Source organism: Ctenocephalides felis, unplaced genomic scaffold (assembly GCF_003426905.1).
Source record: "Ctenocephalides felis isolate EL2017-DRISC unplaced genomic scaffold, ASM342690v1 CF-g0.4_SCAFFOLD_01886, whole genome shotgun sequence".
Classification (NCBI taxonomy): Eukaryota; Metazoa; Arthropoda; class Insecta; order Siphonaptera; family Pulicidae; genus Ctenocephalides; species Ctenocephalides felis.
In genome coordinates this window covers 88,311,706-88,330,891 of record NW_020538040.1, presented here as the reverse complement: position 1 = coordinate 88,330,891, position 19,186 = coordinate 88,311,706, and the positions used below count along the sequence as shown (strand labels likewise).

The 19,186-nt window shown below is 26.8% G+C and overlaps 1 protein-coding gene across 1 annotated transcript in view; it reads left to right on the top strand.

Moving 5' to 3' along the window:
• LOC113378578 (solute carrier family 12 member 4) overlaps positions 1–19,186 on the top strand; it is a 278,020-nt gene that overhangs the window by 164,773 nt on the left and 94,061 nt on the right. Inside the window, exon 2 of the mRNA XM_026619122.1 lies at positions 13,555–13,631. Within this exon, the coding sequence (XP_026474907.1) occupies positions 13,555–13,631 (77 nt within the window). The remainder of the gene's footprint in view (positions 1–13,554; positions 13,632–19,186) is intronic.

Here is a 19,186-nt window from a genome sequence, read left to right as displayed (position 1 = left end):
TAGTCTTTATTGACAGAGAAAACAAAACTCATAGTAATTTGCTTTGAATAATTAACGAAAAGTAGAATCAACAAAACAATATCGTATCTTAGGAATTATTTTACCATTATATTTAGCATTTTTGTTTAAAATCATTATTTCTTTATATTATTACTCATAGACTTAGCTTAAATCTTTAAAATAATAATTAATTTCTGAAAGTTAATGGTAATTGTCTTAGTGACAGAATAAGTTTAGCAACTCTGCTCAACTAACCCCAACTCGGAATTTCAAAATAAATAAACCGTGAGAATTATACCCAGAATCTCTGTGCACATTAAAAGTACTATAATTATATGGAAGAATAACATTTACCTGATTAAAAATAAATAACATTTGACTAAACCAGAAGGAAACTCGTGATGAATTACTTTTTTACTTTTTGGGGTCAAAATAAACAAAACGGCCGTGAGCCTCACTCATTTGTCCAGCGGCCACTAGCGATCGCGGGATGTTTATTTTTCCCAAAGCTCTATCTCTCCGCCATATAATGCCTAAACGGACGGTGAATAGTTTTCGAGATATTTCGATTGCTCAACTTGCCCCTATGCTCAACTAGCTCCGCTCTACCCTATATATATATATATATATATATATATATATATATAAACAAAGTGTTATGTACTATGTGTGTGTGTTTTTATACAAAGGTGATATAACAAAACGCTGAGTTGAAATTGAGTATTCAAAAAATATGTTAACAAATGCTATGGAATAGAATTGAGGCAATGCGAAATATTCTCCCATCTTTTCAACGGTCAGATTCAATAATATGTAAAATATGTTTTAGAAACCTCAAATGTATTTGAGGGAAAACGTCAGAGATATATTTCAACCTTTATGCGGAATAATGTATTTAAGCAATTTCAACAATTCAATCGTGATGTGAATGATAACGCACCTTACTTTTTATAATTTTAGATTAAATATTATTTCAATTATCAGTTGCAAAATTATGAAACTTGGAACCTAAATATGTGCTTTTTTAATATATTTTCATTAATATAATTTCTGGCAAAGAGTGAATAAAGCGATTACTTTTGTGAAATCGGTGTTGACAATATATATAGTTGTATTATTAAATAAATCAATATGAATTAATAAAAGGCGATTAAATAAATCATGAATGTTTGGTTTTGCTCCAGAAGGTTGTATTTTTATGCACTTTGAAATTGTATATATTTATGATGTTTAAATTATAGTTATTTTCAGTATAAGAAAAATTATAGTTTATAATTCTTAAACATATCATGTTTTTTTTTACTTGACTACGTCAATTTTATCGATGGCAACACAAATAGTTGTTCTATATATTTATGATACATTGTATTTTACAATTTCTGTAATAGTGGTGAATTTATAAAGGCTAATAGAGAAGTTGCTGATAAAGTTGTATGAGTATTTTGTATAAAAAATTCTACAGTGTTAATAGTGATAGTTGTTCGGATGAAAGATTTTTAATTATGAACTACTAAAATTAGATATGTTTGAACAGAAGTATATATTAAAATAATTCATTTTAGAATCAGTTAGCATATTTGAATATATTTTACTCCTTATGTCTTCTCGATTTTTCTTCATTTAACTTACAAGTAAAAATGAGATGTGGATGAAGTAGAGGGGGTCTTAAAGGTTCACGGGTAAAAAGGTTTGCCAAAAATATTTCAGAAACAAGTACAGTTAATTTTTCAACAACAATATTTGAAAGTAGAGAGAAAATATGTATAACCACCAACTTGAATCTTACGATATTGTTATAGGGAAATAAACCGCAATGTTTGAAAATCCACAATGCACCACATGCATTTAATATAACTATATTAATGTTTTATAAAATGTATTGCTATCTATAAGTCAGATTCAACTGCTTTCTATATAATTTCAATAATAGCTTACATGTGGATAGGGTAAATAGGACCAACTGAACCTTTACCATGAAAAAGATGTAAACAATAAAAATGATAAATAAAAGTGTAAATTTAGGTATAAAAACCATTTTACAAGTAATAAGTTAAAATAATACTTATTCCAACACTGCTGATGAATGTTTCTGACGAAATTCCAGATAAAGGTTATGTACAGTGTTATCATTGTAAAAAATTTGCCCATGAAATATATATTTCATGAGTTAAATATTGTAGCTATTATTTCGTTAAATCCCTTCAAAATTTAAAATAAGACATTGGATCTGTTTGCTCTGTCTGTCGTATTTTACCCCGCCTATGTGGTAAAAAGGACCAGTTGTCAAAATTTTGAAAAATAGAAAAAACATTTCCACAGCTGGGAGTTTTATTGAACATATTTAGATAGTTAGTGATATATTGGTTCGATTTCACAATATACTTAATTGCTCAAAGTGAAATTGGACCTTTACGGCCCGCTCTACCTTATATCATATTTTAAAGATAGGTGATAGCACTATATCTCTGTGCTATCATTGATTTATATGTAAACATAAATACATAAATTATTTTTTTTTTTATAAAACTTGGCGATCTTGAGCACATTGGCTAAGAGATTTTGGTGGCGGTGTACTGCGAAAATGCGCAGTGGTTTCTGCGGTTTGCATGCGTAATAAAGTTCTCGTTTAAGCTCGCCCATGTCTAAAGTTGGAATTCATGTAATATGTATGTGTGCAGTTACATGAAACCAAAACCATTTGCACAAGTACTCTCATTTTATAATGAGCTTTGTGAATTTCCAAGCGCTGGGCTATCGCCATGCAATACGGTACGGTTTCTTTCGGGTGTGACAGCAGACGCTTAAATACTTAATACTAAACCAAATCATACGTACAATAGATTTGTTCTTATATGTAATGTCCAGTTATATTCATTTAATACTATTCCTGTAACTAATAAACGAAAATTTTCAGGAGTGTCATTTGTTATTTGAAATTTCATGTTTATAATCCGCTTATTCTAATAATAACGCACGCTCACAAAATAAAAAAAAGTTTGGATATGCGACATATGTTTTCCAATGTACTTTTTAACGCTGAACGCGAATCTAAGGACAAAATTAGGGGCTAAACTGCAAAAAAGCGAAGAAATATGAAAAATAACGACAAATTTCTGATTTACTAATTATTCTGCTTGATAATTGAAATCTGATAATTAACTTCCCGTTGGGTAGTTATGGTAATGGTCCGAAAATCGAAAATGAAATTTTTTGCATTTCTCGACGTTTCGAAGGTTTCTGAACATTTTGGCATACCTCAGAAAAAATGGATGTGTGTGTGTGTGTTTTGTGTGTCAGCTTTTTTTCGTTCACGTTTTCGGGCACCGATTTGAATGGTTCAAAAAACATTCGATTTCTATTGATAGGGTGATGTGCTGATTAGTTTTTGGCAGAGGCAGGTTCAGCCGTTACGGAAATAAAAAGCAAAGAGTGCAGAAAATAGAAATCAAGTTTTTGAGAGAATGGAGCATCCGATTTGAACGATCTAAAAAACATTTAATTAGTAATGTTTGGGAGAAGTGGTTATTAGTTTTTGGCAAAGGCAGGCCCAGTCATTTCGAAGATACAGATCTAAATATACATAAAATGGCAGTTTTTGAGAGAAATAAGCATCCGAATCGAATGATTCAAAAAACTTTCTGCTTCTGTTGACAAAAGAATTGCTTTGGAAAAAAAAATTTTTTTATTTCAATTTTTTTTATGTATATCGAAAATAATTCAGATTTCAATTTTAATTCTGGCTAAAGTTTTAAAGCTCACTTATATACGTTAAATTGACTATGTGATCTAGTTCATATAATTCTTATAAATATTAGACAATATTACATTATTTATAATAATCTATTTAAAAACATCTAATATTTCTCGAACATTTTGTTACGGTACGGGAAGTCCCAGCAATTTGCCTTAAGGCACGATGCCATACACCACTAGTTTCTGCGCCTTCTCTCTTCGAATGACCTGGTAAATCGATTTCTGCAATGCTTTTTTCATCTTTATTGCGTTTCTTTTTGTAGAATCCAATAAATATGTTTATTTATTCCCTATTGTCCATGGTCAATCTACAACATATTTGCATTTATTTAAACATATTTTTACGTATTGCTGCTGGATTCTATAAAAAAATCTCAATAAAGATGAAAAAAGCGATGCAGGAATATGTTGTACGGGTTATTAAAGGAGAAAAGAGCTACAGAAAATATATATTAGATTTTGCCGTTTTTCTATATTTTTCCCCGTTTTTTACAGTTTGACCCCTCGTTCATCGTTAAAAAGTACAAACATGCGAAAATATATGTCGCATACCAATATAGACAACTTTCTTTATTTTGTGGACCTCTGTAATGTTTTTCCACAACTAGCAAAGGTTACGTATTACATTGTTTTATACAAAATCTCATATTATCCTAACATTTATTTAAATATCGAAAAAAAAAATAATATTGTAAAAAGCCTTTCCGAATTTATTGTTTTATATTTTTTTGATCTCTGACTTTATATATGATCGCTTACTAGTCACAAGAAATGAAAAATAAATCATATCTTTGAATATTGTTATGCAACGTGCGCCTCCCAGTTTCATAACTTTTACATTTCTATATTAAAAATATTTTTCTTTTTATAGCAATGCGACACTCTATATCCGTATTTATTAATTTATATGTTTTAGTGACATATATCATATCGGGCTTAAATCAATTTTTATTATAAAAATATATATTTTTTTATATTTTTACACTTGTGGATGTCGTCGTACGGAACTCGCCTATAGCGGAAGGGTTAAATTTGTGTATAGGGTATTTTATTTAGATTTTTTTTTAATATTGTAATTTATTGAAAACTAATCTGGTTTATTCTAGTATATTCTGGCTTTCTATTTGTTAATGAATTTTGAACTTCAAATACTGGATATTACAATGGTTTATATAATAATCAATTGAATAAAAGTAAAATTTCAATGAATGCAAATTATATATTTGCGTTTTTATTTTTAAAATTTAACAATTCAGCTTTTCATTAACTTCCCGTATGGTGAATTATTGTAATCACAAAAAAATCGAAAATGAAATATTTTATATATCATTACCTTTCAGAGGTTTCTGAACATTTTGGTATACCTTTGAAAACTTAACTTAGTGTGTGTGTATGTGAGTTTGTGCGGATACAAATTTTCGTCGGCGATTTTGGGAACACGGATCAACCGATTTGAATAATTTAAAAAACTTTTTTAGTTTTTGGGAGAAACAGACGTGTTTCGATATTTCTTCACTAAAATAGCCATTCAGCACTTTTAAAAAAGTTCAACATTTTCAGAAAAATTCAAAATATAAAAAAAGTTCTAGCAATTTGTGCGATGCCATGCACCACTAGTTCATAGTGCTTTCATATTTAATGAGTAGGTTTCAATGAACAGTTATATTCAAAATATCATTTAAACACATATAATTATTTAATAAACTAACCAGTTTTAAGTGTATAAAAGTTTTAATATAGTTTGACTATGATCGAACCTTTATATTTTTCTATTTTAGTTGTTTGAGCTAACTAAAAATGTATAAACAAATTGTTAGCTATTAATATTACTAACCACCAAATTTTAGTTGAATGGTTTAACAATATCTAAGTTTGTATCCTTCATATAGTCTCTTATTCTTTTCTTTATAATTTTAACACACCAAAATGATGTGTTTCGAAGTTTTGTTTCTAACACATGTTCAAAGTACATTATTTGCAAACAAAAAATTGAATTGATGTTTTAATTTTACTTGTTATGCACATTTTAAGTATAAAAGTTATTAAATTGAGAACATCACGTACCAATTATTGGTTTTAGCATTAACTCTACAAAAGTCTTGGTTACTTTTTACCTCATGTATCAAATCGCGATGCGAGATTTTCATTTCTCTTCGACATCTACAGAATGAATTGCAGTCGTATTACTTTTGGAATAGAAATATTGATAAAAAGCATATTGAATCGAGTCTTACACAATGCAAAGAAAACGAGACTACTTTTATATAACAGGTAGCAAGATTTTCTCAGGTCTGATCGACGAGAAAATAGAACGGATGTTCTCAATTGACAGATGATTTTCCGGCGGGAGATGATAATGTTTTTATGAAGCGCTTTTCTAAAAATATAGCATTTGTTATATATTAATGGAAAATTATACGAAGATTTGATGATACAAATTTTCATGAAAATATTTTGAATCATATATAAATAGACTCTGAATATTTTCTATTGACTACTGTGTATTACTTTCGAATATAACATCAAGATATATCATTAAAATTAGAAAATACTAAATTGAATATCCATCAATATAATTATATTGAATCCTATGAATAATATTTATTTAATGAAATAATTCAAAGGTTAAAAATAATCTCGATAATGAAATTAGTATATTCTTATTCATTTATCTGTAAATTTTATTATCGACTTAAATATTTTGCTTATATAATTTTTTATCAGATTATATATAAGGAATTGTCTATTTCGTTAAAAATAAATAAACTTATTTATAAATTCAAGAAAGATTAACGCTAATTTAAGCTTTACTCAAAAAAATTGAAGTCAAATATCTCTTCTTTATTGCTAAATAAATGTGGTCTTTTAGGAACCTGATCAATTGTTTATATAAATTCAAAACATATTTGATTTCTTTCATGTAGATAGTTCTTTTTACACATTTTTGATAATCGTCACTGCAAACTGTGTTTGTTATTGTATAAAAACTCATGAATAATTAAAAAAAAATTCGGAATTGTTGATTTCTCGTTTGAAACTTCTACCGAGTTTAATATAACTTCAACGATATTTAATTAATAATTACTGAATGTTAATTAAAATTTATTACGGAATTCACATTCAGTATGTGCATATTATCGTATTTATTAAATAGACCTAAATAATAATTAATTATTTTTGTAACTTGTTTCACATTTCATGATGATAAAATGCTTTCCGTTTATTCTAGAAATCAGTTTTAGTATGATTGTTAGTTACTGAATATTGTGTTACAATTCATATTAATGCAATTTATTTATTATTCAGATATCCGTTCAGTTGTTACATATCAAAAATGAATGTTCAATATTTACATAAAAATTAAGATAGTTGTAGTTTTGTGAGCAAAACATATGTGTTTTATATCCAATTAACGCCTGAATGTTTGCTCTAATTCCAGTTATTTTTTCATACAATGAATATAAAAATATTAGCTAATCGTAATATCTACGCAAAGAATAAAATTATATATTTTAGTTGATCAGAATCGCGAATTTATTCTGTTTGAAATTTTTCTTTGATATTAAACAAACAAATTGTATTGTTAATATTAATAACATTTTCTTTCGTGGCATTTTATATACTGACAGATTATAAAATAATTGATTTTTCAGTCGTAATGTCGTAATATATGTCAAATCTGTTTGCCATACAAGAATTCCTTGAGATTTTTTACAAATATTGAGCTTTATTTTTATCCTACCACATATTAAATAATAATTTGCAACTGATGTAATTTGATATAAATATCTACGTAATTAACTTTGAGTAAGATATTGTATAGTAATCTCAAAAAACAAATCCAAAAATGAAATGTTTGTATATCTTTACGTTTCAACGGTTTCTGAACATTTTGGCATACCTTAGAGAAAATGGATGTATGTGTGTGTATGTGTATATGCGGATACAAATTTTCGTCGACGATTTTGGGAACACGGATCAACCGATTTGATCATTCAAAAAAACATTCGATTCGTATTAATGGAAGACGTATTGATTAGTTTCTTGCAAGCCGTATTGTATTGTATATTGTATTGAGCAGATGAAGAACGGATAAAATTTTTGGAAAGGCAGTTTTAGCGGTTTCGAAGATCAAATAAAAAAGTAAAAAAATGCTATTTGCTGGTCAAAAAAATTTGTCTTTGAAACAGCTACGCAGTGCGATTGCTTTGAAAAAAAGTTCAAAATATTCAAAAATGTTTTAATTTTTTCGAAAATGACAATTTTTTCAAAATTCTATTATTTTTTAGTTCTTTTTGGTTTTATAAATAATTTAATTGTTGGTACAGAAAGTTCCAGCAATTTGCCTTATGGCACGATGCCATAATCGTTAATTTTTATATCGATACTTCTATATATCGTTTATTTTTTGTAGGTCATAAAAGATCATTGTCACATACTGTTTATTTATACAATAACTTAGAGGTTGCGTTGCTCCAACAAATTATCGTTAATTCTTAAAAGACAATGTTTGCTGTTGAAATTTGAATTAGATCCGCAAATCTTTGTTGCGTATGATGAACATTATTTATCCTACTTTAAACGTTCAAATCAGTCTCCAAATGGTCATTATAATATAGAGACGTTAAAAATAATCATAGTGAAAATAATATCATTAAAAATAATATTTTTATTTACAATTAGACAGAACGTATTTGTGTTGATATATATTTAATATAGTATATTTTTGCATAGTATCAGTTTATGTTATAAATGGAGAAACCAAGAACTCCAGAACGAAAACATCGTTTCACGTTAGTTAAAAAATGGTTCGGTGAGTGGAATTTTTAAATGCATCTTTTTACGCTATTGCTAATTTACTAATATAAATAATAATTATATTTAAATATTTTACATGATAATTACAAAACATTTCATGTGCAGTGTTTAGTATTTTTGATCTGAAAATTAGTTCGATCTGGCAAAAAACTGTATAGAATTAGTCTATACTATACTCTAATTAGTATTTGTCAGTTTGCAATGATGAATTGTTAAAAATATGACACTTTAATGCGAAAAATAATATTCTAATATGAATTCTTATCAAGTAGATTGTAGAGTGTATATAAAATAACTATTTTATATAAATTTTAAATTACTAATTATTCTACTATAATATTTATAGTAATAGAGTAAATACGGACAAAATGACAGTGTTTTGTTTATTAATTATACTTTTTTATTTAATGATATTATATAGTCTCAATAGTTTCTACTTAACTTTGGTTTATTAATAGAGAAATATTATGTAAGAAGAAATGTAATGTAATATAATTAGAGGAAAATGGAATATAAGGTAAGGACATGCTAAAATGCCAGTTTATAAGAAAGCAGTTTACAAGTAAATCGTTTGGTCCTCTTTCGGACATCACCACAGGAACCGAAAGGGTACAAGTTATACATCGTAACCACCCTTCGACGGGCTCAGAAGGGAAAAAGGTATTTTGCATCAAATGCAAGTCTCTTCTTTTTCCAATGAATCTTTTGAACTGTTTTTATCAGTTTTTTCTTGCATACTTGAAGTGGAAGTTAAAAGCCAACCTCCTTTGAGAGAATTATTTTGTTGACCCTATAATTCTTGCGATTAGTATTTTGTAATGTTGTCCATTGTATAAGTTATTTTTCCGAAAGTGAACAAAAATGATTAATTAACCAAAATTTTATCAAATACCTGATTATTGCAATAATATAGATTGAAATCACTAGTACTTGCATAAGTTTTGATTTTAATTTAAATAATTACAAACATCAATAATCAGATTCCCAAAAAATATGAGAATACTCTCAAAATAAACTTTTCAAGGCGCGAAACACGTTTGAAATATGCGACAATGACGCTCAACATCTGACATGCTTATTATTAGGTCTTTCTCTTGTTATACAGTTGCGGAAAGGTTTCTAAAACTAGCCAATTTATTAACAAAGCCAGTATGTCTCTTTGTCCATATTATTTAATCTATATTATTCCCATATTTACAAGTTCATTCAATGCAGACAGGGATTTATAGGAATAATTCATTTTACTATTCACTTCTACAGATAATAACATTTTTCAAATCTGAATTTCAAGTTGTAAATTGAATAAAACTAAATTTTCTTCACGCGTGTTTTTAAATAAATATAATTTGCATAATTTAGTGGTTTGCTAGATAATTTTTGCTAATGGTAAATAATTAGTGATAATTTTTTTCTTTCTTGTTGAAATTATTATTCTATTATTTATTATTATTATAATTAGTATTATCAAAATTTGAGCATTACATTTCGCTAACTATATTGTCGGTGATGATCCCAAAAATTGTTTGTGAAAACAATATGGCATCATAAAGCAGCAACATCAGTATTGTAAAGTATCCCAATATTGATTATTGAATATTTATATATGTGAATGCATGTATGTGTATCTCGACATGAAAGCAGTATTTGAACACACCAAAATTCAAATGTTTTATATTTAAATAATAAAATCGTTAACTGCATATAAAATGAGCTCCCATAAATTATGATTTTGATAAATATTCCCATTGTATATGGTGAAATATTAATCGCTGTAGTTTGCGTGTTATCTAATTATGAGTATACCGTGTTCAATTAACTGCATTGAGTTGGTAAAATTTTAACATGGAAATGAACGTATAATAATTAACGATTATTATTTGATTGATTATTGTTGATTGAAATATATTGTCGATGGATCTGTATATTATGTTAAGCTCAATTATAAAAATCAAATCAACATTATAGTTATGATATATATATATATATATATATATATATATATAATATATATAATAAGCTTTTATATTTTGAATTATTATATTTTATTGCATAAATAATATTATTTTATCGTTTCATATGAATTTATAAATTGACTTATATTTGAGAGATTTATTCATTCCAAGAAATATTATAGAAAACTTCTAAAGAGAAACATTATAGATTTTCTGTTTGGACTATAAAACAATTTTTATCTAAATTGAGGCATTTCCACTGTTATTTGTACAGGAATTGCAGTGAATTCTATTATGCAATTAAAATTTCTCTTGCATTTCTCACTGCTGTGATATCCAAATACAGAATGTAATGAGGCATTTTTGTGAAAAAAATGTGTTAAACTATTTAAAATGGTATGAATATTTTAATATCCGTTTAGGAAGTTATTTAAATATTTGCTGTTAAACTTAGTAGGAACAGATTATAATTGCAAAAAGCCATTATAATTATACACAGTTTAAAATCGGTCTTGGCAAGAGTCTCGAATGAACAAACAAGTTTAAATTAAATTACTTATCATTAATTCAAGTATTTCAGAAAGCATTTTTTTCAGTTTCAGTTAAATAAATTGTATTGACTACGTATGAAAGAATAAAAAATTGAACTTGCAAATTATAGAACAAACAATATTTATTACATATTTTATGAATTGTAAAACTACTCCCATTTACACGTCATTGTATGTGAAATTTTATAAGCGCTAACTTTGTTTGAAATAAATATTAATAGTAATATAAATATTATTTGACTGACAAATTACCATTCAGTAATGTTTCATTAGCCAAAATACCACTATAGAGATTTATATATTTGAATTTCTATGTAGCTATTTTGCAATAGATAATTATTTGTAAAAATAATAAATGAGAATATAATTATTGTGGACTATTACAAGTGGTATATATTTCATTAAATTATTTTTATCTGTCATTAAAATTTGAACGCATTCAATAGCAAAAAACATACATTTTATGAGCATTTTTACAATATGTACGTACTAAATTTACACATTTTCATTTCTACTTTAAAATTATTATTGCAATTAATGCAATGTAGCAAAAACCGTAAAAGGTAATATATGACATGTGAAAAAGTAAAAATTCGTCAAAAAGAGATAGGCCAACCATTGGCGTTTTCATCTATAAATCTTCTTTATTAAGAAGTCATCACAACAAGATTATTGTGCAACTATTGAGCTCTAATTGCTGTTAATATTATGAATATTATTAATAATAATATGCAAAAAATACAAATTTGCAGGTAATAGAATAGTTGATCTAAAGAAATTAATTTGAGACAAAAATATTGTGATGGTCTTTCGAAATTTTGAAAATATATAATAATTTAACTAGGGAAATTTGTTGTTGTAACAGTTTTTTTTAATTAATACATCTTGATATTCTGCGAAAAAAATATGGCTAGTTGCTGTAACTATTTCTTTATCGAATCAAGTAAAAATAATTTCATAACTATTGTTCATTATTTCTAAATTAATCAATTTCTAGAAAAAGTGCGGTGTTGCTACATTAAAAAAATTGCTACATTACCGGGAAAAACGACAATAATGGCTATGATAACTTATCCTTTACTCATTTTTAAGAAAACTGACTTGCTTCTAAGGAATTCTTTTCATACATCAACGATGTTGTCTTCTGTAAAATGTAAAATAAATGTTTATCATAAATCAACATAAAGTACAATTATTATTATTATACAAATAAAAGATACAGTATCTTCTGTAACACAATTTACATATGCTCACTAGGGTCCATATTAAGGATTCTTAATATTGATATTTTCGAATTTCTTTGCTTCGAGGGTCTCAAATGCTTCCAAATTCTCTAAAAGTTCTAGAAATTCTAAAAAACAAATGAAATTTTCTCATGTTATTTCCATAAGAAACTTTGATTTAAGTGCTGACTATCATAAAGTTAATATTAGAAGCTTAAGAGCTTTAGCTTTCAGTAATTTTTTTTATCAATTTGGAAGCATTTAAGCTCCTGAAAACAAAGAAATTCGAAAATATGCATATTAAGAATCCTTAAAATGCCCACATCTTATAGACTATTCATATCATTTAATCTTTTTCACTTGAATCTGTATATAATTCTTGTATGTTACTACTAGCTCCAAGGCTTTGTTTCAACTGATCCCAGATGTGTTTTTTTCAATAATCAAGACAATCATTTAAGCAATTTAAAAATCACAAAAATTTTAGACATTATGAAAGATTTTTAATTTTAAAACAAAATAAGATATATAAAATTTAGTAATAACGCAATCTGAAATTTTATGATATATGAATTTTATATTACCCGCCAAAAATGACTGACCTGCACAGTTCTGTTTATTACGTCGGCTAGTGAGACAGTATATATGACAATACTATGTAGGACGATTTTCATGTCCAATCGAGACAAAAAAATATATCATTTAAGATCTTTTTGACAGGACCATCCAAACATCATGGCCAAAAACTTAATAAAAAACCATGGCATTGAACAGCTCAGATAAAAACAGCCCCTTTTTGATATTCTTTAGTATTCCTATAATATGTACATTTACTAGCAGGTTTTATTTAAATTTTTTCACATCAGTACTAGATCTATAAGTTAAACATATACAACCTCGAATCGGATCACCGGGTGACCATTCGACCTTCTTTCCTTATTTAATAAACTATTAAAATTACTGAATGTTGTTTATAACGACAGATTATAATTCATAAATGTAAATAAAAAAAGATTCTTCTGAAAAACGCCTATTACTAGTTATCACTGTTACAGATAGCCTCTTGCTCCTTTGCAAATATTTATGACACTTGCTTTTGACATCATAATTAATTTTATAAGAATAGAACTATTATAAAACGATTAATCATTTTTATACCTGCGATATATTATATGTTGTATTTCGTCTCTATTAATAAACGAGATTCAGATATAACTAACGAGCTTTCTAATTGACATGAAAATTGTTTTGTTTCAGGAGATGGAAACGAGGAGCAGCCATTCGTTACTGATCGTGACAAGTCTGGATATGAGACGAATCTATATTTATATCAGGTACGTTTCAATGATTGCCCATCGATCTAAAAGTATCAAGCGCTAATGAAACATTGTGCGGGGCGTATCGTACAAGCTTTGGGACATAATTCAGGGATCAGCAACCTATGAATCGCGAGTCGTTTAGTGACCCTTTGATAATTAAGTAGCACACATTTGCTTTGAACATTGACTCTGAATTATCATCAGATTAATATAAACGCCAGGAAAAATTGGGCTTTTTATGGCTTAATGGTTAGAGCTATTGGTTTCCATTTAGAAGTTCCTGGTTTGATACCCATTTCGGTCAGCCTAATGTTTAACAGTAGTGACGTCAGTTTTGACTTAAAAATAAAGATAGCAGTATGTTTAGAATTGATAATAGCTTTACCAGACATGTCTCCACTCAATTAAAAATAATTAATAGGGGAAATACAGACAAAATGATTTATTCAATGATATAATTATCAGTGTCAATCGTTTTTATTCATCTCGGATTCCTTGACTATGACTACCAGTAACATATATAGGAATAGGAATAGGAACCTATTATAAAAACTATTTTGTCCATATGATACGGACATATAGGGTAAGGAAATACTGAGATGCTAATTTTTAAGAAAGCAGTTTACAAATAAATCGTTTCGCCCTTTTTGGGATATTAACATATGAAGCATAACCCCAAAGTGTACAAGTCATACATCGTAACCAATCTTTGCCGAGTTCAGAAAGGAAAAAAGGAGTTTTTCATCGAATGCAAGTTTCTCCTTTTCACTGGTGGTCTTTTGATTTCTTCTTATAAGCAATTATTTCTTGCATACTTGGAGTAGAAGTTAGCCAGAGACAGGTTTTATTTATTTTTTTCTTGTTCCTGTAATGCTTGCGAAATAGTACTGTGTCATTTGGTCCATAGAATAAGTGTGTCATTTTGTCTGCAACTGAACAAAAATTAATAATTAATCAAAACTCCACAATTGATCGAAATTACTAAGACTGGCATAATACGAATTCATTTTAGTTTAGATAATTACGAAAATTATCAAATAGGTCCCCAAATAACATGAAAAATACACCCTGAAAATAAACTTCTCGAAGCGCGAAAATACGTTTGAACTGATTACTGTGACAATGACGCTCAACATCTGACATGATTGTTATTGTGGCTTTCTTCATGTTGTACAATCGCGTAAACGTTAATAAAACTAGCCAATTTTTAAACAAGGCCACTGTATCGTTTTGTTTATATATATCAGTTTGTCCGTATATCCCCTATTGCAATTTCTAATATTAAATTTAGTAAACAGAGAAAAGACAACTGATGGGTTGCCATCTATAAAGCAGTCATTGATAATTAATCAAAAGCTGATAGATCCCGTTAAGTTCTGATAGCTGTTAATGTAATAATGAACAAATATTTTTAAATATTATCTTACATGAAAAATACTTTTGAATAATTGCATAAATGCAATTTTTATTAAGCAAAAATACTAGATAATTGACACAATCTTTCATAATTACGTTTTTAATCCTATAATCAAACTAGAACAATTCCACAACAGAAACTATTTAATACATCAATTCCGCAAACACAATATTAAAGAATTATTACAATCAAAAATAATGATTTTTAATTAGTTTAAAAAAAAATGTTAAGTACTATTTAAAGCAAAATATGTAAGTATGAGAATTTATACTCTTGTATTTCGTGTAATAATTTCTTTTTGACATATATTATAAAAAAGTATTTACAAAATATAATAGCTTGAATCATGATAAATTTGTTATTTCTATATTTTTATTCATATTTCATTCTTCAGTTTCGATCAAAATTGTTTTTTTTTGTACAAAATTTTCGAAAAAATTATTTTCAAAAGTACTTACATATACTGAAAAAAAAGTTGAATATATAATATAATGAGTATTATTATTTATGTTTGCCCGTTTTTAATTCATTAGTATATTACCAGACTATCACATCATATTTTTTAATGACTAATCAACATGGTTTATGTGTACCAGACTTTCCTAAGATTTTTTTCAGTGCATTTTGTTTAATTGACTGCTTCTAATTAAACTGAAAAAAATTAAACCTATGTTCTGATAAATGTCGGGATATACAAAAAGCATCGCTCCTTTATACACTAAAAACTCGAAGAATTAATTTCCAAGATATAATTAAACCAGAATTGCACTGCATTTTGCCTTTACGCAAATTAGAGGATTGTCTAAATAAATTGTCATATAAAAAATTGATTAGAAAATTTATAATTTGAATAAAATATGTTTATATTGGATGCATGATTTTATTGTTAGTTTAAAGTTTATTGATTTACCATAATTTTTGTATTTAATAAATAAATAATTGCTTTAACGTAAACAACTATAAAAATTTTATTACTTGAAGTTTATTAAAAAACTAGAGCACGTAGCACATTTTCAATAAAACTATGTGGAAAAACAAGTTTTCAACTTTATAATATCAATGTTTGACTTCAAAATCATAATAGTTTTTATTGCAAGAATGTCTAAAGTGAAAATCTTAGTACTGACGACAAAGTTTTATTTTAGCGTTCGTGACTTCGTAAACATTTTGTATATAAGTCGGAACTTTTTTATGCTTGAAAGTTTTTTGCTTCATTTTCTAAGTATTTATAGTTAGTATAAAACTCTTTGAGTCTCAACTTGTCACGTAGTGTTATAAAATATTTTTAAAAGAAAATTTCATATATTTGCTAAGATAAAAAAAGCAAGAATTTATCACAAACCAGTTTTCGAAGATTAAGGTAACGATATTCTGGTGTATGAAGCAACATTCTCCATTATTCCATAAACTTTAAAAGCACGGTATATTTATGCCGAATTGAATAGATTTCGATATAATATTGATTAATAGTTTTCAAGAGTATATTATTAAATCTTGCATAAGTTTAAAGTTAAATTCATTAGCAATTAAACATTTATGATCAGGGGTAACTAAAATTTCAGAAAAACTTCGTGTGAAGCATGCCAATATAGAAGTTTGAAAACGGAAATTTGGTACTTTGTTTGAAATATATTAAGATTTTATTACAATTAATTTATTTTTTTATTTACTCTTAATTATTTTTTTATTTTTGCACATTTAATATACAATTTTAGTTCTGTATTATTTTACCTATCACTTTTCTATCTATTGTTAAATATACGCGAGTAATGTTTTTAATAAGAAGTTGATGACATTTTTAAACAATATTTTGGTTTAGACAATGATACAAATTGAACCTGCAAACAGCAATTAAGATTTTTAACGGACATCTATTGTTGTATTCATTTTATCGTTGATTTACTCCAAGGATAGAATTTGTTGAATTTTAGTAAACATAGTTATATAGATTTATTCTCAATAAATTTATAGAAATGAAATCCGCTATTTGATAATATTTTAAAAGTTTGAAACATTCATATATTGTTTCGTGCTTTTTTTAATTGATATATGAATTCTTTTGAATCTTTAGTAGGCCGATATATAACATTGATGTCGAGAACAAATGTTAAAAACGCTGATATTTTTGTTGAGGTAAAATTGAAATGTACTTATTTTCCAAGCATATTAATTTCTAATATCCTGCAAATATCAAGAATTTTTTGCATCATAGTATTTATGTTAATATTATTTTATTTCGCTTAGAATTGAAGGATTATTACATATATATTTGTAAATTTTCTGATTAAAAATAATATTGCTACTAGTTCACTATATTAATATATTTATAAGTTTATTAAACTGTATTTATATTTTTTTATATAAATAAATAAGCATTAATAATTAACTCTACTTCTACATTAAATAAGTCATTTATTCTTAATGAAGTTCATAATTCATTAAAATTAAAATTCAGAACTGTGATTTTTTTCATAAATGTTAATAGCGTCTTTATGTTTATATTTTACAACAACGAAAACTATATCTAATAGCTAACAGTTCACTATATCAATATATTTATAAATTAATTTATAAAACTGTATTTATATTTTCTCTATATAAATATATAAGCATTAATAATTAACTCTACTTCTACATTAAATGAGTCATTTATTCTTAATGAGGTTCAGAATTCATTAAAATTTAAATTCAGAACCGTGAATTTTTTTTTATAAATGTTAATAGCATTTTTTTGTTTGAATTTCACAGCAATCGGAACTATTACATGTTCTATAAGTTAATTACAAGGAACGTTTTTGAAAAGTCTATTAATAGGCTTTTCTTACTATTAGAGAGTTATTTTTATTTTTAGTACTAAAAGCAAATCCCACGCCTTTCTAATTGGGTAGCAGCAAAGGGATATTTAAAGAACATGCATATGCATTCGTTTAAAAATATTTTGATTTCTATATTTCCAAGGAAAAATCGATGTCACTACTAATTGACATAAGGCTGCCTGAGGCGGGTATCGAATCTGAAACTTCTTTCTATTGAAATACCTTAGCGCTAACCACTATTCCGCGATTAAACTATTTAACATAATAACACTTATCTAAATTATTTTTCCAAGTTGCCTGAAAGCTAATGCAATTGCAAGTTCCTGTCAATTATATAAATGTTTTTCAACAAAGTGCCTCTGGCTATCTACATTTATTGGTTCAACTTTTACCTTTGTGCCTTTGCACTTCAATTCATTCAAACTTTTATATAACTCATTGAAAATATTATTTTCATTTTTATATGAACTGATCCTGTTATTTGTTCATTTTTTATAAACTTCGCTTTCAAAACGTTTTAACTCTTCGAATGGTTTTGTTCTACGAACTTGTTGTACGTAATAGGCTTATGCGCGGGATACTTTTAAGCCTATTTACTTTGTTTGCTGAAATATTTCAGCTTATTTCACTGTTGGAGTTTCTCGTTAGAAATACAAATGTGGTGCAAAACTATATAAGTAACTGAATCATAGATTTTGAAGTTTTAATGAATTTTATAAATAGGTATATGGGAATGAGGTTTTATATTACGCGGTGGTGAAATTGTAACGTCCATAAGTTTTTTCCACGTAACTTACGAATGACTCAAGAAACTTCATATTGTAAAAGTTTATGATATAAGCTTCATTACGAACCTTTTTATTTTTTAAAATATACTTACATAATTATACTAGTTTATATCATAGCTCTGTTCGACATCAGTTTTTGTAATGTCAGAGCCTTTCCACATTACATTAGTCGTTCTATAAAATTTCACCTAGAATTTTTTTTTGTTGAGAAACAATCTTTTAGTTCCGGTTTTGTTTTCTTATTTTATTAAATTTTTATAAAAAAAAACTTTTCAGTTTAATAACAAAAATTTATATTTTCTTTTAGTTTTACCTTTTCATCAGATTCTTGAATTCAATCAAAATAATTTATAATTTTATGTGTACTCTTTGATTCAATAAAAATACCCTATAAATTATCCTGTCTTTTGTAATTATTTCTTTTCATATAACACGATACAAATGATGTAATTTGTACTAATTCTGAGTTTCTTATAACGTGGTTTCTATACAACGCGATAGCCGATTTCTATAGAACGCGTTTGGTGTTTAAAAAAGTGTGGTGTTACA